Source organism: Ammospiza caudacuta, chromosome 4, assembly GCF_027887145.1.
Source record: "Ammospiza caudacuta isolate bAmmCau1 chromosome 4, bAmmCau1.pri, whole genome shotgun sequence".
NCBI classification, from domain to species: Eukaryota; Metazoa; Chordata; class Aves; order Passeriformes; family Passerellidae; genus Ammospiza; species Ammospiza caudacuta.
Window position 1 is genome coordinate 71,172,077 of NC_080596.1, and position 23,421 is coordinate 71,195,497.

General features: G+C 53.5%; 1 protein-coding gene across 4 annotated transcripts in view; it reads left to right on the plus strand.

Moving 5' to 3' along the window:
* The window catches only part of RAB11FIP5 (RAB11 family interacting protein 5), a 40,979-nt gene that overhangs the window by 6,758 nt on the left and 10,800 nt on the right, over positions 1-23,421 (plus strand). For all 4 annotated transcript variants that reach the window (XM_058803400.1, XM_058803401.1, XM_058803402.1 and 1 more), the window contains exons 2-3: positions 10,416-10,855; positions 14,225-14,891. In XM_058803400.1, the coding sequence (XP_058659383.1) occupies positions 10,416-10,855; positions 14,225-14,891 (1,107 nt within the window). The remainder of the gene's footprint in view (positions 1-10,415; positions 10,856-14,224; positions 14,892-23,421) is intronic.

Below are 23,421 nucleotides of genomic sequence, written 5' to 3' on the forward strand. Positions count from 1 at the left end.
TTTGACTCACTCCTGAGCAGGGGCTGGCGTGGTGGATGAGCCATCCCTGTGTGACCTGTTCCCAGAGGGGCTGCAGCTGCTTCTTTAGGCTGTGTGGAGCCATGGGGCTGGTGTCCCTATGCTGGCATTGGTGTCCCTTTGCTAGCATTGGTGTCACTTCTCCTGGTGTCACTGCCCTGGGGTTGGTGTCCCTACCCCAGGCTTGGTGTCCCTGCCCTGGGGTTGGTGTCCCTGTGCTGGTGTTGATGTCCCTGTGCTGGCATTGGTGACCTGTTCCCAGAGCAGCTGTAGCTGGTGCTTTAGGCTGTGTGGAGCCATGGGGCTGGTGTGCCTTCCCCTGTCATTGGTGTCCCTGCCCTGGCATTGGTGTCCCTTCCCTGTCATTGGTGTCCCTTCCCTGGCACTGGTGTCCCTGCCCTGGCATTGGTGTTCCTTCCCTGTCATTGGTATCCCTACCCTATCATTGGTGTCCCTGCCCTGGGGCTGGTGTCGCTTCCCTGTCATTGGTGTCCCTTCCCCAGTATTGGTGTCCCTTCCCCTGGGGTTGGTGTCCCTGCCTCGGGGTTGGTGTCCTTGCCCTGTCATTTGTGTCCCTGCCCCAGGATTGGTGTCCCTTCCTTGTCATTGATGTCCCTGCCCTGGTGTTGGTGTCCCTTCCCCTGGGGTTTGTGTCCCTGCCCTGGCATTGGTGTCCCTTTGGAGAACAGGCACTCCCAAGCCCCTGGGTGCTGTTTCTGTGTGTTCACCTGCCCTGGTGCCTCTCTCAGCCTGAAGTGGGAAGGATTCTCAGCAGAGGGTGTCTCTCCTGTGCCCCCCAGGATTCTCAGCAGAGGGTGTCTCTCCTGTGCCCCCAGGATCCACAGCAGAGGGTGTTTCTCCTGTGCCCCCCGTGCCCTGGAGGGGCTGCCAGGAGCAGCTGCCCCCATGGGACCTGTGCAGCAGCCCCTGGTGCTCTGCAGTCTCACAGAGTCAGCTCAGTTGGTTTCACTTTGGGCTCTCGTGGGTAGGGCAGGGATCAGCAGCACTGCCAGTGTCACCTTGTCCCCTGGGTTGTGTGTCAGGGCAGCTCAGGTCACTGGGTGCCCACTGGGTGCTTTATTGGGAGGCAGCTGGGGGACACAAACTGTGGATGCTGAGCAGATAAATCCAGCTGGGCTGGTCACATCCTGACTCCTGCTCTTGCTGTCCCAATCTGTTTTACAGCTCCTGAAATCTTCCCTCCTTCCCTCCTCCCACCTGTCCATCCTGTGCCAGAGAAAAGCCTCAGATCCCCAAAAAAAAATAGTTTGGGATGGAGCTGCTTCCTGTGCTCCCATGCCAGCCCTATCCTGGTGCCTCAGAGCTCTTTTCTATGCCATCCTCTGCTTGCCTGTGACTGTGCCAGGCCTTGTCCCATCCCTGGGCACAGCCAGCAGCTGGCACACCAGTAGGGCTGGCTTTTCCCTGCTTTTCAGGCTGTTTCTGCCACTGAGTCCCACTGGAGTTACACCACCTCTGTTGCTGGCCTGTCAGTGCTGGGATGAGCCCTTTGGCAAGTGCCAGTCCATGCTGGAATTTTCTCCCCTGGGTTCCTGGTGTTCCAGAGGAGCACCAGCACCATGCCCAGGGCTCCCTGCCCCTCCACACAGCTCCTGCTGTGCCTGTTGGAGGAGCAGGGCTGGGCTCTGGCTGTGTGAGCAGCTGGGGCTGGTTCCTTTCAGCCTTGTTTGTGAGCACTTCTGGGAAGAGCATTTGGAGAGATGAACTTCCCACCTCAGCTGCTCCATCCTCAGGGAATCAGCCTGTGTTTATTTTCCATCTGTGCTTTCAGCAGCTCGCAGGGATCACCTGCAGCATCAGCCATCCAAAACCAGCCCTGGCAGGGGAAGCTGGGGCAGGAACACAAACCAGACAGAAAAGCACAGAATTCCCCTGGGCTGCCTTGTTTTCCACCCTGTGCTTCCCCTCTGGGCTAGGGGAGCTTCCTCCTGCCCAGCTGCCTCTCTGCAGGGAGATGTGCCTGTGCTGGGCTCTCAGGGGGCTGTGCCAGCAGGGGCTGGGTTCTCTGTTTGCCCTGGGTTGGTTCTCCATGCCCTGCCCTGCTCTGGCTCTGTGGCAGCCCAGCTGAATCCTTGATTGAAGGCTGGGGGCTCTCCTGGCCAGGCAGGCTGACCTTGCCTTGCTGCAGGGATGAATCAGCAGGAAATGCCAGCCTGGAGCAGGCTGGGAAGAGCCTCTGGGATGTGCCTGTGCCTGGCTGCAGCTCTGAGCTGGGCAGGGCAGGAGGATTTCTGCTGCTTTAGGTGAGCCTGGCCTGCCCTGACAGTGCTCAGTGCTTTGGGGAGCCTTTGGGGGAGCACCTGAAGTGGGAGTGCCCCAGAAATGCTCCAGCTGTGCCTCCTCCTCTGGTGCATCCCTGAACCCCAGGAGTCACCAAGGGACTTCCTCAGGAAACTCCTCTGGACTCCCTGCTGGCAAAGCACTGGGACCAGTCTGAGAGGGGAACTGGAGCTCCTGGTGCCCAGGGTGTGCTGAGCAGGGCTGCTGGGGCACTGGAGGTACAGCTCAGCTGGAGCTTGGAGGAGAATCTTGGGGAGCCTAGCCAGAGCCATCAGTGGGCAAAGGTGGTCCTCCCTGGAATGACCCATGTCCTCCTGGAATGACCCATGTCCTCCCTGGGATAACCCCTGTCTTCCTTGGGAATAACCTTGTCCTCCTGGAATAACCCATGTGCTCCTTGGGATAACCCATGTTCTCTCTGGAATAACCCATATCCCCATGGGAATAACCCATGTTCTCCTGGAATAACCCATGTGCCCCTGGAATAACCCATGTCCTCCTTGGGAATAACCCATGTTCTCCTGGAATAATCCATGTTCTCCATGGGAATAACCCATGTTCTCCTGGAATAACCCATGTCCTCCTTGGGAATAACCCATGTTCTCCTGGAATAATCCATGTTCTCCATGGGAATAACCCATGTTCTCCTGGAATAATCCATGTTCTCCATGGGAATAACCCATGTTCTCCTGGAATAACCCATGTTCTCCTGGAATAACCCATATCCTCATGGGAATAACACATGTTCTCCTGGAATAACCCATGTCCTCCTGGAATAAACCATGTGCTCATGGAATAACCCATGTGCTCCTTGGGAATAACCCATGTTCTCCTGGAATAATCCATGTTCTCCATGGGAATAACCCATGTCCTCTCTGGAATAACCCATGTGCTCCTGGACTAACCCATGTGCCCCTGGAATAACCCATGTCCTCTCTGGAATAACCCATGTTCTCCTGGAATAACCCATGTGCTCCTTGGGATAACCCATGTGCTCCTGGAATAACCCATATCCTCATGGGAATAACCCATCTCCTTCTTGGGAATAGCTCATGTTCTCCTGGACTAACCCATGTCCTCTCTGGAATAACCCACGTTCTCCTGGAATAACCCATGTGCTCATGGAATAACCCATATCCTCCCTGGGAATAACCTGCTTATGCCATTGGTGCTGGCTGTGTCCTGCTCATGCCATCCCAGAGATCCTGGCTGTGTCCTGCTCATGCCATGTCCTGCTCATGGCCAGCCCAGAGATCCTGGCTGTGTCCTGCTCATGCCATGTCCTGCTCATGGCCAGCCCAGCACTCCCAAACCCTGAGAGGTTTCTCACTGGTGGGGAGAGAGCAGTGCCCAAGCATTCCCCTGTAGCTCCATGAATGTTTATGGGCCAGGGGTGTCCCCGTGCCCCCCTGGACTGTCCCCTGCTGCCCAGGGGAGGATGAAGCACAGATAAGAAGGGAAGGTGTTTTCCCTGAGCAAATCACCCCATCCTCATCCTCTCTGGGGTCTCTTTCCCCCATAACCACATTCCTGTGCTCCTGTTGCCCCTGGCTCGGGCAGGGATGCTGCAGGACAAGGGCAGCTGTGGGTTTGGGAGCTCTGTGTCTGCTCCTGGCAACAGCAGATGTAAAACCAGAGCTGGGTTTGTCTCCCCAGGCTGTCCCTGGCTCTGCTCCTCTCCTCACAGGGGGAGCAGGAGGAGCAGAGCCATTCAGGGCTGTCTGGCAGGGCTGGGCTGTGCCATTACCCACCCTGACCAAGGTGAGTGTGCACAGCCCCACCGTGGGGGCTGGGGAGCCTCTGCCACATGGGGCTGCTCCTGATCCAGGGACAGCCCAGGAATGGGGGCTCAGAGCCCCCCAACTCCCCAGAGCCTCCTCAGAGCCTCCCCAGGGGCTGCAGCAGCTTCCCCTTGCCAGGCTCTCCTGGCTGGGTTTGCTCTGCTTCCTCCCCCTCAGCCTCCCTGGGCTGCTCTCCAGGCCCTGCCCTCATGGAACACAGCTCTGGGGTCCCTCCCTCTGGGGATGCACCCCAGCAGTGCTGCCTCTGTGCAGGGTCACAGGGACAATGCACATTTGGCAGCAAAGAGAATGTCCCAGCTTGTGGCTTGTGCCTTCCAAATGGCTGCGGCTGCTCTGCCTGGGGGTGGCACCCTGCAGGTGTCCCATGGATGTGACACCCTGCAGGTGTCCCTGGGCTCTCCATGTGTCACCCTGGACGTGTCCCTGGGTGCTCCATGCCCTGGAGGTGTCACCCTGGAGGTGTCCCCACACCCTGGAGGTGTCCCTGCATGTGTCACCTTAGATGTGTCACCATGGAGGTGTCCCTGGGCTCTCCATTCCCTGGAGGTGTCCCTGGGTTCTCCATTCCCCAGAGATGTCCCATGGAGGTGTCACCCTGGAGGTGTCCCTGGGCCCTCCATGCCCTGGAGGTGTCGCCCTGGAGCTGTCCCCATTCCCTGCAGGTGTCCCATAGATGTGTCACCCTGGAGGAGTCTCTGAGCTCTCCATGTGTCACCCTGGACGTGTCCCTGGGTGCTCCATGCCCTGGAGGTGTCACCCTGGAGGTGTCCCCATTCCCTGGGGATGTCCCATGGATATGACACCCTGGAGGTGTCCCTGGGCTCTCCATTCCCTGGAGGTGTCACCCTGGAGGTGTCTCTGAGCTCTCCATTCCCTAGATGTGTCACCTTGGATGTGTCACCCTGGAGGTGTCCTCCCTGGGCTCTCCATGTGTCACCCTGGAGGTGTCTCTGAGCTCTCCATTCCCTGCAGGTGTCACCCTGCAGGTGTCACCCTGGAGATGTCCCATGGATGTGTCACCCTGGAGGTGTCCCCAGTGTCTCGGTGTGTCAGCAGGACATCCCCTGGCAGGGCAGGGGCCAGGAGCTGGGGGAAAAGGAGCAAAAGGAGCAGCTCCCCGTGGAGCAGCGGATGGTGATCAGGAGGTTCCCTCCTCTGGAAGCACATCCCAGCTGTGGGGAGCAGGGAAGCAGCACAGACTGGGACACATCTGGAAGCACATCCCAGCTGTGGGGAGCAGGGAAGGAGCACAGACTGGGACACATCTGGAAGCACATCCCAGCTGTGGGGAGCAGGGAAGCAGCACAGACTGGGACACATCTGGAAGCACATCCCAGCTGTGGGGAGCAGGGAAGCAGCACAGACTGGGACACATCTGGAAGCACATCCCAGCTGTGGGGAGCAGGGAAGCAGCACAGACTGGGACACATCTGGAAGCACATCCCAGCTTTGGGGAGCAGGGAAGCAGCACAGACTGGGACACATCTGGAAGCACATCCCAGCTTTGGGGAGCAGGGAAGCAGCACAGACCGGGACACATCCCACCTGCAGCAATGCTGCTCCTGCTCCCCACCAGCTCTGGCTCTGGACAGGGTTTCACTGCATTTTAACTGAAATTTTGTGACCTGCAAAGGCTCTGTGGGGCTGGGACCCCTCCAGACCTTGGGAGGGCCCCCCAGAGCAGGTGGCTGGGGGTGAGTGGCTTGTCCTGGGTGTGCTGTGCAGCGAGGGGCTGGTCCCAGCTGTGGCCTCCCAGCCCCCCAGGCAGCAGATCCTGGTGGATCCCTGGGGCTGGATGTGCTTGGCACAGCTCCCTCCCTCCCCTGCTCCAGAGCTGGCTGATGTAACCCAGTTCTGCTCCTTCAGACCTGGAAAAGGGAGCTCATGGTTGTTTCCCAGGTGTGTTGTGTTGCCTATTCCCATAAAAAAAACATCGTATTCCTGTCCAAGATGTGACCTTGGGTGGCCCCAGCCCAGAAACCCCTCCCAGCTTCCCCCCAGGGCAGCTCCTATAAGGAATTTGGGAAACCCGGGGCTGTGGGAGGGGGTTCCTGGTGGAAAGGTGCTGTGGGAGTTTGTGAGTTGCTGCCTGGGACTTGCTCCCTCCCTGATCCCACTGTCCTGCTGCTTCCCAGCAGTTTGCACCTCCTGTTTCCTCTGGGGCTGATTCACAAAAATCCCAAGCACTGGACATGGAGCAGCTGGATCCTCCCAAACCCTCATCCTGTGCCACAAACTGAGAGCTCAGCCTAAAAATAGCCCTGTGCCTGTTAGAGGTGTAGCCCCGACTGCTGATGAGGTCTTGGGAACCAGAAATAGCTCCAGAGTGCCAGCAGGAGCAGAGGATTTGCCTTGAACAGCTGCTTTTTGGAGCAGCTCAGGCTCAGCCCCCAAATCCCCTTGGATGCTCACGGGGCTGGGCGTGCTGGGGGCACATCCAGGCTGTTCCAGGGGAGCTCCTGCCTTTCCCTGTGTTAATCCCCTCAGGTCCTCCCTGTTTTTTTCCATGGGATGATGTAAGGCACACAAACTCCTTTCAGGAGCTCTTTGTCTTTCCTGAGCAGTGACTCAGCCCCCCAGGCTGTCCCTGCCCAGCTGCTGCAGCCCTTCCCTCCTGAGCTGCTTCCAGCTCTTCCTTTAAATGGAAAATGCACTGGGGATGTTCCAGGCAGCCTTTTCCCCTCCAATCCCTTGGGAAGTGTTCTCCTGATGCACCTGCTGCTGCTCCCATCCCATCCCATCCCATCCCATCATCCCATCCCATCCCATCCCATTATCCCATCCCATTATCCCAATCCCATCCCATTATCCTATCCCAGGGGCTCAGCCTCTTCTGGGCTGCCTTGCTCTAAGGGGTCAATGCTGCCTTTTTCCATGGATATATTTTTTTCTCCTGCCTGGCTGTTTTCAAGCTGGCAACCTGAGCACTGAAAGTTTTGCAGTGGATGGGGTGGGATAAGTCAATGGTGGGAATGGGAGTGGATTCACTGGGATTGAGTTCTGTGTCTGTACCCAGCAAAGTCCCAGGCTCTGTCCCTCCTGTCCTTGTGTGCTGAGGGACCTGGGTGCTGCCAGCTGTGCCCCTGGGATATTTACCAGGGAATGAGGGCATTTTGTGCCCCCTTCATGGCATCCCAGACTTGTTTGGGTTGGAAGGGACCTTAAAAAGCATCCTGTCCCATGGGCAGGGACACCTCCCCCTGTCCCAGTTCCTCCAAGCCCTGTCCAGCCTGGCCTGGAGCACTTCCAGGCTGAGCTGTGCCATTCCCAGGCTTCCCAGCTCCTCCCTTCATCCAGCCTGTGATAACTGCCCTGGCAGAAATTCAGCAACTCCTGGAGTTGTTTTTTCCTGAAAAAACAGCTCCAGTTTTTTCTTCACCCTGGTGATTCCAGCATGGTCACACCTGCCCCCATCCCATCCCATCCCATCCCATCCCATCCCATCCCATCCCATCCCATCCCATCCCATCCCATCCCATCCCATCCCATCCCATCCCATCCCATCCCATCCCATCCCATCCCATTTTCCTTCCCTATTTTTCTCCTTCTCAGTGACTTCACCCTCCAGGTGGATCCAAGACACCCTGGGATTTTTATTTTCTGGGAAATTGTTAATGCATGTCAGAAGTGTCTTCACCTGCCATTCTCCCAGAAGCACAACATTGGAGAAACAGGATCTGTCCTGAGCTGCAGCTTTCCTTGGGCCTTGTTAAGGGGAATTTTAATCAGAAATTCATTTAATACTTGGATCTGGGTGGGATCAGGGCTGTGGCTGTGCTGGGTTCCTGCTCATCCTGCTGCACCCCTGGGAGTGGTGCTGGACTGGCAGAGATGGGGCATCCCATGGGGATGAAGTGATGTTTGGGGAGGAACAGATTTTTGGGAAGGAACAGTTCCCTGGAGGCCTGTGTTTGGTGCTGCCCCATTGGAATGTGGGAGTGGAGAGCCAGGGGGTGGCTCTGGGTGTGTCTCTGCTTTGGTGTCCCCTGTCCCACCATTCCTCCCCTCTGGAAGGAGTCCACACCACTCTGCCATCCCATTCTAGGGCTGCTCCATGCCCTGCCAACTCCCAGCCATTCCTGAGGACCACCAGCACCTAAAGGGAGGCTGGGGGTGGTTTTGCCTTGTGCAGGGAATGGTTTGGAGCCTTTTCCAGTGTTCCCCATTTCCACAGGCAGCTTTAGAGCAAAGTCTGTGTCAGGGGTTTTGTGACGGTGTTCACAGGGTCTTAGGATGAGGGAAGAGATGAGGATCTGTCTCCATGTTTCAGAAGGCTTGATTTATTATTTTATGATATATATTACATTAAAACTATACTAAAAGAATAGAAGAAAAGATTTCATCAGAAGGCTGGCTAACAATAGAATAGGAAAGAATGATAACAAAGGTTTGTGATTGGCCATTAATTAGAAACAACCACGAGACCAATCACAGATGCACCTGTTGCATTCCACAGCAGCAGATAATCATTGTTTGATTATCTGATAAACATTTTGTTCTTGAGGCCTCTCAGCTTCTCGCGAGGCAAAATCTTAAGGAAAGAATTTTTCATAAAAGATGTCTGTGTCAGGGGTTTTGTGTGGGGTGGGACAGTGGGAAGCATTCCCAGGAATCCTCAGGAATCAGTGGGAGCTTTGTGCTGGGCATGGCCAATAGCTCCTTCTGGAGCCTGCTGTGGGAATGTGGGAATTGCCCCCAGATTAGCAGCCTGGGAAGGGTGGGCTTGTGTTGGGTGGGGCTGGAGCTGCTCAGCAGCTGCTGCTGCCCCAGAGAACTCCTGGGATGCATCACCCTTTAAAGCATTGATCCAAGGACACTTCCAGGCAGCTCTGAGCATCTTTGCTGCTGTGAGACACAGCAGGTCTGGCAGGAAGCTGATTTAATGGATGCTCTTGAGCTCCTTTGCCACTCTGGGTCAGTCTCTGCTGAGAGGATCCCTGAGTCACTGGCTCTGGGACATTCCAATCACGAGCACAAAACGCTGGTGGCTTTGTCTCCTTCCAAACACAGCTCCCAGCTTTGCCTGCAGAGTCACAGAGCTGCCTGGAGGGCTCAGTGAGCTGCTGGTTCCCAGGCTGTTCAGTGGAAGGGCAGGGTTTGGGGTGAGGGCAGGGATGGACATGGGGCTGCAGGTGCACCATGGAGGGCTCAGGTCCTGTGTGCCACCTCCCAAATGTACCAGGGAGGGCTCAGGTCCTGTGTGCCATGTGCCAGGTGCAGCAGGGAGGGCTCAGGTCATGTGTGCCACAACCCAGGTGCACCATGGAGGGCTCAGGTCCTGTGTGCCACCTCCCAGGTGCACCATGGAGGGCTCAGATCCCATTTGTCACCTCCCAGGTGCACCATGGAGGGGTCAGGTCATTTGTGCCACCTCCCAGGTGCACCAGGGAGGGCTCAGGTCCTGTGTGCCACCTCCCTAATGTACCAGGGAGGGGTCAGGTCCTGTGTGCCATGTGCCAGGTGCACCAGGGAAGGCTCAGGTCCTGTGTGCCATGTGCCAGGTGCACCATGGAGGGCTCAGGTCCCGTGTGCCACCTCCCAAATATACCAGGGAGGGCTCAGGTCCTGTGTGCCACCTCTGTGTGGGGTGTTTGTGTCTCTGACTGGGGTTTAGGTGCTATCTGGGACACTTGGGTTAGAATTCCAGCATCACTGAGGTTGGGAACGCCCTCCTGGGTCATTGAGTCCAATGCCCAAAGCGCTGAGTGCCACATCCAGGCATTCCTTGGACACCTCCAGGGATGGGGACTCCAAACCTCCTGCGTATTTCCAACGTTTTCCAAACTTTTCCCTGGAGAAACTCGTGCTGGATGTCCCTGGTGTGTGATGGTGTTTGCAGGGGTCTTAAGATGAGGGAAGAGATGAGAATGTTGACTCCATGTTTCAGAAGGCATGATTTATTATTTTATGATATATATTACATTAAAACTATACTAAAAGAATAGAAGAAAGGATTTCATCAGAAGGCTGGCTAAGAATAGAATGGGAAAGAATGATAACAAAGGTTTGTGGCTCGGACAGAGAGTCCAAGCCAGCTGGGCTGTGATTGGCCATTAATTAGAAACGGCCACGAGACCAATCAAAGATTTACCTGTTGCATTCCACAGCAGCAGATAACCATTGTTTACATTTTGTTCCTGAGGCCTCTCAGCTTCTCAGGAGAAAAAATCCTAAGGAAAGGATTTTTCAGAAAGTATCATGGCTACACTGGTGCTTTCTCTCCTCAAAGTTCTGCTGGCTTGTGGCTCTGAGAGGTGACAGAGGCCCTTCCCTTGTGTGTCCCTGTGGCTGCAGGTGGTACAAGCTGCACTCCAAGGCTGGGAAGAAGGAGAAGGAGCGTGGTGAGATCCTGGTGAGCCTGCAGTTCACCAGGCACAGCCTGACCGCCAGCATGTTCGATCTGTCCATGAAGGACAAGGCGCGCTCGCCCTTCGGCAAGCTCAAGGACAAGGTGACGGGCAAGAAGAAATACGACCTGGAGTCGGCCTCTGCCATCATCCCCAGCAGCATGGCAGCCCTGGACATGGAGGATGACCTGGAGCTGGGGGGCAAGAAGTCCAAGCTGAAGGGTTTCTTCCTGAAGAACAAGCTGCGGCGGTCGTCGCTGACGCAGTCCAGCACGTCCCTGGGCTCGGACAGCACCATCTCCTCTGCCAGCCTGAGCCTGGCAGCGCCCATGCCCGAGGTGCCCAGGTCCCCCAGCAGGCAGGGCAGCCTGTCCAGCGAGCGCTCTGGTAAGAGGATCAGGGATAATCCCCCCTGCTCCCCTTCCTTTCCCTGCAAGGGGCTGCTGAGAGTTCCTTGCAGCTCTGTTAACTGATTGCTGACCCAGCACAGAGCCAGGGAGTGGGGAATTGGTGATTCCAGTTCCAGGAATGTGGAATGTGGAACCAGCAATGTGGAATTGGTCAGGTTGGGAAAGCCCTCCAGGATCATGGAGTCCAACTGTTCTGTCAGCACTGCCAAGGCCACCACTCACTGTGTCCCCAAGTGCCACAGCCACAGGGCTGTGAAATCCCTGCAGGGATGGGGACTGCATCCCTGCCCTTACCATGAGGAATGTCCGCAATGCCTACCCTGAGGCTCCTCTGAGGCCGTTCCCTCTGCTCCTGTCCCTGTTCCCTGGAGCAGAGCCCGGCCCCCCGGCTGTGCCCTCCTGGCAGGAGCTGTGCAGAGCCACAAGGGCCCCCTGAGCCTCCTTTGCTCCAGGATGTCACTAAGAGGTGACAAACCCCCCAAGACCTGTGTGCTGGCGCTGAGGTGTTTGCCAGAATGGGAGGAACGTCCCAGATTTTGCTTTTCCATCCTGCACCACGAGCTCCCAGGATTTGGGGGTTCCTCAGGGCCGTTCCTTTCAGCCCCTCGGGGCAGTCCCTGCCAGGAAGGCCCGGCTGGGCTGGGCTGAACCTGGCTGGGCTGGGCCTGGCTGGGCTGGGCTGGGCTGGGCTGGGCTGGGCTGGGCTGGGCTGGGCTGGGCTGGGCTGGGCCTGGCTGCTGGCTCTGCCCTGGGTCGCTGCTCTCTCGCTCTCTAATGAGCCGCCTCTGCTCGCCGGCAAAGCCCAAGCAGGGCCGGCTCCGGTGATTAAAACAATCTGAGCTCTTGGCACTCCCAGGGCAGTCATTTACAAACAAAAAAGGCCGTTGTAGGGAATTAATTCTCCCTTGGAAACAAATACATCATTCAGTGGCTCAGTTGGCTGAGACAGCACATTGCCAGGTCGGGTGGGAGTCCCCGGGGAGGCCCTGTGGCTTCTGCTGGTGACATTCCTGTGCTGGTTCCATCCTCCTTGGGCTGAGCCTTCCAGCTACTGGGAGCTTCCCTTCCCATGGCAGGGACTGGAACTGGGTGGTCTTTAAGGTCACTTCCAGCCCAAACCATTCCACAATTCTGTGAAGGAAGCAGCATCTCCAGCTGGGAGGGGCAGGCAGCTGTCAGTTGTTTTCCTTGGGTTCTCCATGCAAAAATTGGCAGTAGCCATGAGATCATAGAATCACAGATTTGTTAAGGTTGGAAAAGATGTTTAAGATGATCAAGTCCAACCAAGGCAGTGGGAGGGAGAGGCAGGCACTGCACCCTCCTGGCTCATCACACCAAGCAGTGGCCTGGAGCCCATGGCCCCATCATCTCTTGTTCAGTACAAACTCATACATCAAATGGAAGCTTAAAAACCCTTTAAGGAGCTTCTGAGGAGTTCCTTGCATTTATTACCAAGCTCAGATCCTGTCAGACAATGGGTTTGTCATCTTGCAGAGACTCCTCTGGGGTCCTCCCTTGCAGTTTTGTGTCCCCAGTGCGGCCACACACCAGTGAAGTGTGTTTGCATTTCCAAGGGTTCAATCACAATCCCGTGGCAGGGAGAAGGTTGGGGTGGTTCCCAGCTCTCTTTGGCATGTCCAGGTAGAAGACAAGGATCATCTTGTTAAAAGTGCACATTATGTGGTTCTACACAGATATTTACAATATGTATTTTGATGTATTGATTAGTAGTGCTGTATTAACATTTTAATAATATAATAAATGTAGTCTTGTAATTTCAGGGTAACTTTTGTAGTTAAAATAAGAACTATGTCAGTGGGATTTTTTTAAGAAAGGAATGAGGCACTCACACCAGATAGCAGCCCCAGGACACCTGAATCTTTCAGAGAAAAAGAATTTATTGCCCCATTATCAGAAGAAACGAACTTCTTCTTGCCTTGAAGGCGCTGTTAGGATTAGAAGGAAGAAGTTGAGGATGACCAGACAGAATGCTGTGTTTGATTGGAATTTATGCATCATGTATGAAGTGTATGAGTATGCAACAGGCTGTTGTTTTTAAGGGTTAATCCTCTGTTAACGTGGGTCCTTTCTCGGGCTCCTGCTGCCCAGAAAAAGGTACCCAGACACCCATAACTCTTTGTCTTTATTGTCTCATATTGTCCTAATTCAATTTGTCCAAATTATTATTACTCTAATTGTAATAATATTACTATTATTATTACTATTTTATTGATATTTTTATTATTATTACTATTATTTGTATTACTATTTTAAATAATTTTATAATTATTTGTATATATCTATATATATTTATATATAATTATATCTATTATATAATTATATATATTGTACATACATAATATTTGTATATAATTATTTTAGTTTTATAATTATTTTTAATAATTATTTGTATCACTATTTTTAGTTTTTATAATTTTTAGTAAATTTTTTATTATATCAATATTTGTATTACTATTTTAAATAATTTTTAGAATTATTTGTATATAATTATTTCAGTTTTATAATTATTGTTTAAAAATTATTGGTATTACTATTTTATAATTTTTAGTAATTTTTAAAAATTATTATTACTATTTTAAATAATTTTATAATTTTCATATCATTAAATATAATATATAAGTATATATATTATATATACATAATTATTTTTATATAATTATTTTATTTTTAGAATTATTTTTATAATTCTTTGTATTACTATTTTAATTTTTAATATTTTAGTAAATTTTAAAATTATTGTTATTATTTGTATTACTATTTTTATAATTTTAATAATTATTTGTATATAATGATATATATTATATATAATTGTATCTATATAATTATTTGTAAATAATTATTTTAATTTTATAATTATTTTTAATAATTATTTGTATCTCTATTTTTAGTTTCTATAATTTTTAGTAATTTTTATTATAAATATTTGTACTACTATTTTTATAATTTTAATAATTATTTGTATATAATGATATAGAATATATATTATATATAATTCTATATATTATATATGATATATATAATATATATTATATATTATATATAGTTATTTGTATATAATTTTATTTTTATAATTATTTCTAATAATTATTGGTGTTGCTATTTTTATAGATTAAAGATTTTTTATAGATTAAATAATTTTAAAGATTATTTTTTAAATAATCTTTAGTAAATGTTATTATTATTATTATTATTAGTATTAGTATTAGTATTAGTATTACTATTTTTATAACCATTTTATTACTACTAAACTTTTAACATTTTAAAACCAAGCGATTGGCGTTTTTCACACTCCGTTGTGTTGTGTTGTGTTGTTTGCTCCCCGCAGTGAAGGAGCCGCCGGCCTCGCCCAAGCTGAGCCACAAGCGAGCGTTCAGCGATGATGTGTCCCAGTGCGGCCCCGCAGAGGTCCCGCAGAGCCCCCAGGCCCGGAGGGACCCCGGCTCCCGCTCGTCCCTCTGCATCAACGGCAGCCACGTGTACGGGGAGGAGGTGGCAGTGCCCAGGAACCCGCCCGCCTCCGCACCCCTGCCCGTGCCCCGCAGGCAGGACGAGCCCCTGGGCTTCACCCCCCTGCACGCCGAGCCCCACTGGGGGCTGGGCAGCCTGGAGAGGGCCCAGCAGAGGGACGAGCCCCGCTTCATCCCGTCCCCTCCCAGCCTGGCTCTGCAGGAAGAGCTCAAGGTGTCCACCAAGGCCGTGACCCTCAGCAACCACCTGGGCAGGGCCAGGATGGAGGAGAGCGCCCGCCTGGAGGGCAAACCCAGCCAGGGTGCGGCTGCTCCGGGCTTCCCCACCGAGCCAGCCAAGGACAGAGTGCCCGAGGACACCAGGAAGGAGGACAAGAAAGCCAAGGGAGGCTTCTTCCACCACGGGGGCAAAGGCCAGGGGGACAGAGGGACCCCCGTCCACACCTCGGCCGCGGGGGATGAGAGGAGTAAGAGCAGCGGCTGGTTTGGCTCCAAGGAGCCCAAAGAGTCCCCTCAGAAACCCAGGTCAGTGCCAGGGGGTGTGGAGGTCCAGGCTGGTGATTCCTGCCCCAAATTCCTGTCTCCAGCAGCTCCTGGGTGCTCCTGAGAGCGCTCAGGCAAGGGCAGAGCAGGGAAATGCTTCCTTGCTCTTAAATGTCTCAAAGGGAAGGGGATTTTCCTGGATCCTCTCCTGGTTTCTGCCAGAAACCACCTCTGCTGGATGTGGGATGTGTTTTACTCTCAAGGAAGGGGAGGGATCCCCTCCATGGAGAGGGGAGGCTCAGTGTGGTCACACCAAGTGGTTTTGTGGCCTCAAAATACAGATTGATTATCCTTTAATGAACTAAAAAAGCTTCCCTGGCAGTCAGGCTAGGATGTGGGGTAGTGGGATTTGTAATCACATTCCTGTTATGAACCCCACACCCCCTATAGGCTCTGGCCAGGGTGCAGCACTTTGGGTATATGAGATATCATTAATATTCCCAATGTAACTAGTCCCAACCCTGCTCCTTCTTCTTCCCATCCCACCCAGCCTTCCCTTCTCCCAGTTATGAATCTCTAACTGTTCTTGCTTTGTGTGGTGATTCATCCCTCCCAGTCCTCATGGTTTGTGGTGTTTGTGCTGTTCCTATGAGGAATTCATCACCCGTGTCCCCCCTGGAGCTGAGCTGGCAGTCCAGAGGTCGAGGGTGGTGTCAGTAAAGGGCAGGAAATGGGGTTAAAATCAGCCAGAGAAAAACAAGCAGCACTCAGAGCAGAGCTGCTTCAGTCTGCAGGCTTGTTTATTGGAGGGATTTTCTAATCTGGGCTGACTTTAACCTCATTTATTAAGCAGAAGGATTTTGGTTCAGTCTGAGCCTCATTTAATGAAGAGGGCACTCCTGGTTTATTCCACATAACCTGGCTCCCACAGGATTAAACTTGTGAGGGGATGAGCACATCCCTCAGCCTGGCTCCAGCCCCAAAATTCCTCCTTTCCCATGCTCGTGGTGGCCTTGAGGCTGCACAGGCAGAGATGGGACACTGGGACAGGCAGGAGCTGCTCCCTGAGGCAGGAATATCAGCAATATCCCATCCCACTGGAGCTCAGTCCCACAAAGTCCAGCAGTGGGAAGAATGTGAGACAGGTGTGAGGTCTGAGGGCTGCTGTGCTGCACCTCTGGATTCCCTGTGCCTGGCAGTGCCCAAGGATGGGGCTTGGAGCACCCTGGGCTGGTGGAAGGTCCCTGTCCATGGCAGGGCTGGAATGGGATGGGCTGTAAGGTCCCTTCCAACCCTCACCGGGCTGTGATTCTGGGATTTCCTGGAGACTCAAAGCCCTGGAGTGGTTTGGGGTCACATCCCAGGGCAGGGTTTGTGCATGAGCCTGAAGAACTCTGGTCTCTACACCCTGTCCTTGAGGAAGGACAGGGCATTCCCACTCAAGATTGTTCTTTTGATTTTTCTTTCTAATTTTGGGATAAGAAACCTGCTGGTTAAGGCCTAGAGTAAAAAATCAAGGTTTAAAAATCCTGCTGTATCCAGGCAGTGCCTCCACAAGTGCCTGAGGCAGCCAGGGAAGCATCAGTGGGATGGGATGGAATGGGATGGGATGGGATGGGATGGGATGGGACGGAGCTGCCCTCGGCATCTCTCTCTGGGGCCTTTTCCTTGGGAAATGGGTGAGAAACCAGCAGGTTTTCCCCTCTTGGCAGTCTGGGAAGGAGGCAGGCGGGGCCACGATGCTCTGATTTCAAGGCAGGGATGTCAGGTCCAGCTCCTTGTCCATCCAGCCTAGTGAATAATCACCAGGGGCGCCCCTAAACACTGCAGCTTCCTGACAGCTCCCTGCACTCATCCCCAGCTCTGCTCCTTTCCCAGAGAGTTCTACTCCATGGCTTTGTTTAAATCCCCTTCAGTGCTCACAGTTTAAGCTCAGGCTCAGCCAAAGCTGAGCTTTGCTCAGAGCTGCCTTGCCAAGGACTTTGTCCCTGAGGAGAGGCTTGGGTGAGCTGTGGCAGCAGCTTCTCTGGCTGGGTTTTCTCTCCCAAAACCAGGAATGGATCCCAAGCAGCACAAATGGCAGGGAAGGAATTCACATAACCCCTTTGGGGTGTTTAGGAACATCTGAGTGGGCTTTAGGTGCAGTTTGCAATTGAGAATGGGAAATAATGAGCTTGAACTGGAGCAGGGGGGATTGAGAGGAGGAGCTGGGAGGAATGGCTCCTGGAGGATGGGGAAATGCTGGGGATGCCTGGCTGGGAAGGGATTCTCCCTCCCAATGTCCAGGGATTGGGCTGAGCTGAGAACCAGGGATTGGGACAGCTGAGAACCTCTGGGGAGCATTGCAGGGATCATTTGGTGACTGAGGCTGATTTGCTGCAGAAGGGCCCTGTCCATCCTCACAGGGACAGGGTTGGTCTCTGCCCTGCTCTTCCCAGTGCTCCAGTTGTCCTGGCCATTCATTAGGACATCATTACTTGTTTTAATTACACACAGCTGACTTCTCTGATTTCATTTTGCTTCCTTACACTGAACGATCTCATGGCCCAGGCTGGTGGCTCAGGTCAAAGCTGTGGAAGAGCTTTTAGGTCTTGGTGGCTTCCAAGTGCCAGAGGGCATTTCAGATGGGACCTTGGCATGGAATTCCTGGCTGGGAGGGTGGGCAGGGGCTGGGCTGGAATTCCCAGATTTGCTGTGGCTGCCCCTGGATCCCTGGCAGTGTCCAAGGCCAGGCTGGACACTGGGGCTGGAGCAGCCTGGGACAGTGGGAGGTGTCCCTGCCATGGCAAGGGTGGGATGGGGTGGGATTTGAGGTCCCTTCCAGCCCAAACCATTCCAGATTCTGTGATCTCTGGAGTTCTCTGATGTCCATCTGTGGCTGTTCAGTAGCAGTGTCACTCCTAGAGCTGGACTAACCCTTGCTCTGGAGAGAAGCAGCCTCTGAACTGAGCAGTTTTAAGTCTTGACTTATTTGCAGAAAGGATTTTTCCCCTCCTTCTCTCCTGACTCTGGAAACTTCTGCCAGCAGCACCCTCTCACCTGTTTGGCCGCCTTGGATAGGCCAAGCGTAACCCAGGGCTGAAGGTGGTGAGAAAGCATCAAAATCAGTCATTTGCAAGCCCAGAAGCCTCAGCCTGTAATTAGTTAAAAGGTCTGTAGTTAGAGGGATGGTTTGAGATTGCCTGCAGCAAAGCCCAGCCTGGCACAGCTCATCTTTACCCACTTGCTCTGCCAAACACACCCTTCCCAAAATAAGGAGCTACTGCTTTGGGCTGGGTTTAACTGAAGCTTTATAAAGAGGGTTTTGTTGTGTGCTGGAGGGGGTTTGCTGAGCCCTCAGTGTGGGAGCTGGCTCTGCAAACCTGCCTGTGCTCTCCCTGGGGACAGAACTGGGCATTTCTGCCTTCAGCCCTTATTTACACCCTGTTTTCCCTGATCCTCCTCAGGGAAGCTCTGCTCATCATCCCTGGCTTTGCTAATCCCTGGAGCTCCAGGCTTTGATCCTGGAGGGGATGGAGCAGTAGGAAGATGCTGTTTGCTCTTTGGAGGCTGAATAAAAGCCTGGTTGGGGGTTGTTGCTTTGAATGTCAGTGGTTAAGGGCTGTGTGTAAGGAAGAAGCTCAGCAGGTTTATTTGAGGCAAAGCCTGGGGCTGAAACAATCCTTTACATGTTTCCAGGGTTTCCTCCAATGTTATCAGAGCTCTGCAGCTCCTGCTTCCTGTGGAGAATCCTGATGATAAAATGGGGCTGCATCTTAGGCCTGGCAGCAGGAGAAAGAGAAAATTGTGGCCTGTCCTATAAAAACAGGGGCATTTTCAGAATCAAGCCCCTTCCCAGAGCCCATACCCTTGGATCCAGCAGTGAGGCCAAACATTGACTCAGTTCCTCCCTGTTCCTCATGTCCTAAAAATTGCCTTTCCTAAGGGCTGGGAATGGGAGCAGGGCTTGGGGTGGCTGGAGCAGAGTCCTTGGCCAGGCTGGCAGTGCTGAGATGGAGCGTGGAGCCTGTGACAGCCCCTCCAAAGCCAGCAGCACCCCCAGAGCAGAGCCTGGGAGGCTGCAGAGGTTGAGGAAGAGGGAATGAAGGCCATGATGTGAAAGCAGAGTGTTGTGGCTAACAGGGATGAATCCATGGGAGCCATCAGGTCACAGCTGTGGCACAGGAATTGTGCAGCTCTGCCCCTGCCTTGGAGCAGCCCCAGGGATGGAGTGGGGTCAGTGTGAGGATGGAAAATGGCTCTTGGTGCTGCTGAGCCTGCCCTTCCCAGGGATAGACAGGAGGCAGGATGGGGAGCTGGACCCAGAGCTGGCACCAGCTCAGCCCTGATGTGCTTTGGAACCATCCAGGAAAAGCACAGCCCCACTCCCACTCCTAAAAGTGGGAATTGGGGGTTGATGTTGGCATCTCTCTGGGTTTCTACTGCCCAGATTTCTCCTGTTTTTTAAAATTCCTGTGGTTTTGAGGGCAAATGTCTGTAAAGGAAGATCTGTCCATTTGAATGGGGATGATGGACAGGTGAGGCCCAAGGGAAGAGCAAAGTGGTTATTGCACAGACAATTATTATAGATTATTTATGGATTATTATAGGTGATTTATTATAGAAAAACCAAATCCTTCCACCTCTGGATTTCCTATTTAAAACACATTCCCTGACTCCTTCCCTCTGGTGCTCCCGCCCTGTACAAAAATGTCCTGGGCTGTTGTTGCCATCTCTTCAGCACAATTCCTGCTCCTGCTGGTGGGAGGAGGATCCTGATCCCTGCCAGGTCTGGAGCTGCTGCAGGATGCTCCAGCCCCTCCATGCTGTGCTTTTCCACCCAGGGGAGCCCTGTCTGCGGAAAAATGGGGCCAAAAGCAGTTCAGGAGTGGCACCCGCGGGTCCAGCCCTCCTGGAGGGATTCCCTGGGGCTGCAGCACAGCTCTGCCCTCAGCACAGCAGGGCTGGGTCCCTCCCTGCCCTTCCCATGTGCTTCTTTCTGCTGCTGGTGCAGAGCCCTGCCCAGCCTGAGAGCAGCCTGGGATCCGGAGGGAGAAATTTCCCTGCACTGAACAAGCCGTTTCCAATAGACTTTTTCCATCAGGGGGTTGCTCAGCAATATTTTATTTCCCTTTTTTTTTTTTTTATTGCTGCGAGGCTCAAAGGCGTCTGTGAAGTGCTGCCAAACAAATAAATGAGAGCAGGGAGGTACCCGAGATTTATTTTGGCTGGCGGAGCCGTGTGCTGGGAATGGGAGGGGAAGGAGGAGCGGCGGGAGGAGGAGGAGGAGGAGGATGAGGAGGAGGGTGAGTCAGCGTTTCACAGAGCTGCTGCCATCAGACAAGTGTAGGTTTCCCTCTAGAGGAATCTGCCGTGCTCCACTCCAGCTCTCACCCAGCACTTCCAGCATCCTCCCTCAGGGGGGTGGGAAAAGGGGATTTTGGGCTTAGGGCAAGGAATGGGGGTGGACAGGGATGTCCATCCCAAGGAATGGGGTGGAACAGGGATGTCCATCCCAAGGAATAGGGTGGAACAGGGATGTCCATCCCAAGGAATGGGGAGGAACAGGGATGTCCATCCCAAGGAATGGAGGGTCAGGCAGGGATGTCCATCCCAAGGAATGGGGTTGAACGGTGATGCTGCAATTTGAAATCCCAGTGGAAAGTCACAGATTCTCAAACGGCCTCAGGCTGTGCCAGGGGAGGGTCAGGCTGGATATTGGGAAAATTTCTTCCTGTAAAGGTTTGTCCAGCCCTGGCACAGCTTCCCAAGGCAGGGGTGGAGTTCCCATCCCTGGAGGGCTTTAAAAGCCCTGTGGATGTGACATTTGGGGACAGGGGTCAGTGGTGGCCTTGGCAGTGCTGAGGATGCTTGGACTTGATGGTCTTAGAGGGCTTTTCCAACCTAAACATTCCATGATTCTTCTGCCTGGAACTCGCAGCGAAGAGCCCCTGAACAAACCCTAGTGGGTCTCAGCAGGAATGGGATTGAGGAGCAGAAAGGAAATTTCCACAGTGGAGCTGCAGGGGAAAATGAGAATCCAACAAATGGATTCAAGTTCTGTCTTTACAGATGTAGCCAATATCAGCAGGTCCAGCACCCCATGAGCCCCATCAGGACTTTACAAGGCTTGCAGGGACAGGAGCCAGGGAATGGCTCCCACTGGGAAAGGGGAGATGGGGCTGGGATCTTGGCAAGGAATTGCTGGCTGGGAGGGTGGGCAGGGGCTGGGCTGGAATTGCCAGATTTGCTGTGGCTGCCCCTGGATCCCTGGCAGTGCCCAAGACCAGGTTGGACATTGGGGCTTGGATCCACCTGGGACAGTGGGAGGTGTCCCTGCCATGGCAGGGTGGAATGGGATGATCCTTAAGGCCCATTCCAACCCAGACCATTCCATGGTGACCTGGGGAATAAAGACAGGATCATCTCAGGGGTTTGAGGAGGCCTTGAAGCTGTTCCTGCACCTGTGCAGGTGGGGATTGGTGCAGTCCAGGTGCCTGGAATTGCTGCTCTGGCATCAGCCCCCCCTGAGGAGGGAACTTCACCCACTCAGCTCCTGGCAGCTGGCATGGTCATTAGCAGCCAGTGCTCGTTAATCAATGCAGCTGATTAATGCTCTGCAGCCTTTTAGAGCTGGAGCCCAGCAGAGCTGGATCAGGCCCTGGCTGCTCTTACTCAGCACAAAGGATGGACCTCAGTCTGGAGCAAAACATGGAAGCAGTGCCAGCAGGACAGGCAGAGGTGGGGCAGGGCTGTGTGCCCCTTGCAGCCTCCCTGGCATCCTGGTGGTTGGACATTGTCACCTTCCCTTGTCACCTTCCCTTGTCACCTTCCCTTTCCAGCTGGGAAGGAAAATTTGCCCTGTTAAAATCTATTTGTGGATGTTGTGAACTCATCCAGCTGAGTGGTCAGGTGCTGAGCAGCTGCTCCCCTCTTCTGGGGAGCTCAGATTCGAGGGGGATTGGGGAAAAATGTCCAACCCTCTGCTGATCTCCAGGCTGGCAATGCTAGGAGAGGTTTCTCCCCATGCAGAGAGTGGCTGCCAGTCTGGGGTGCTCTGTGCCTCAGGGTCCATCAGCTTCTCCCAAAACTTCTGGAGGCTTTGTGTGCTCACCCAGAGCTCAAAACCTCTGGGAGGAACTGGGCTGCAGCTGTGGGGTTGTTCCTGGCTGCTCCTGCCTGGGCCAAGCAGAAGAGGACATGGAGAAGGGCAGGACTGCCTGGGGACCAGGCTGGGCACTGCCACCACGGCTGCTGTGTGGCAGCAGGAGAGGGCACCCACGAGCTGTCTGTGCCCCAGAGGAGCTGCAGATCTCAGTCAGGATGAAGGGCTCCAGGCTTTTCTTTGGCCTTGGCTTACCAGGTCCCTTCAGTGGAGTCCCATGTGTGCTGGAGCAGAGCCAGGAGTGTTCCTGCCCCCAGACTGGCACGGGGGACTTTGGTGGCATGGATGGCTTCAATGGGCACCTTTCCAAGGAGCTGCTGAGAGCAGGATGTGGGAAGGGGCTGTGCAGCTGTCAAGAGTGGGAGCAGGAGGTGCCCATGGTGGGGGCATCACTCCTGGGCCAGATGCTGCCAGCCCAATGCCCTCCCTGCTTTGGGACCGACCAGCTGCACATCACCAGCATCAGCTCTTGCCTCAAGGTGGCATTTTGTGCTTTAAAATGTGTCTGAGGAGTTTGGTGGATGCACAATAACATGGAAATAGTTGTCCAAGCAACTTTGTGATCCTGCAGTGCCACCTGCAATCCCTCCCAGCAGCGGGGCAGGGAGATCCCAGGGTGGAGCCCCAGGGATGGACATGCCCTGGGGCACCTTGGCAAATTAATTCAGTTATTCCTTTCTCTTAAACCTTGGTGTGCCCAGAGCTGGCTGATCCACACCCATATCTCTCCCCAGCCAAGAGGGGACCTCTCTGGAGCTCTCTGGTGCAGGAGGCATCAATCCCATGGGATCTGTTATGGAGCAGGGCCAGGTGCCCTGTCCTGGGGATGGGATTGCTCCTCCCAAGGGTGAGGCAAGGGGATGGGCCCAGAGGAGGGAGTGTGGCAGTCAGAGCACCAGATGGATGTGGGGTGTCCACGCCACACCCTGCTTTGTGATGTGAAAACCTCTGAGCCTGCTGAGCCTCCCTGGTGGTGACTCCTCATTGCTGCAGTTGTGGTGACTCCACATTGCTGCAGTTGTTCCCAAAGGAAGATCAATGAAATCCCACAGAAAGGTCCCTCAGTCCTGCTTGAGCAGGCAGCAGGGCGCTGTCAGCCTCACTTGGGGTGAGACTCTGAATTCCAGGTGTGCTGAACCCCTTCCACCTTGGGATCCCCCTGGGGTTTCAGGCATCTCGGGATCTCGGGCAAAGGGATGTGACAAGGGGCATATGGGAGGTGGGACAGTGTCCAAGTGGGGACAGGGCCCTGTCCTGGCCAGGTGCTCCTTCCTGCTGGGCTCTGGACCCTCTGCCCTGTCCCTCCCTCCCACGCAGGCGTGAGCTCCGTGTGTGCTCCCATGCTGGTCATGTTGGCAAACCAGTGAGGAGGCACTGGGGTGAACTGGGAAAGGCTCCTCTGTGTGCCTGCACTGGTTCAGGTAACCC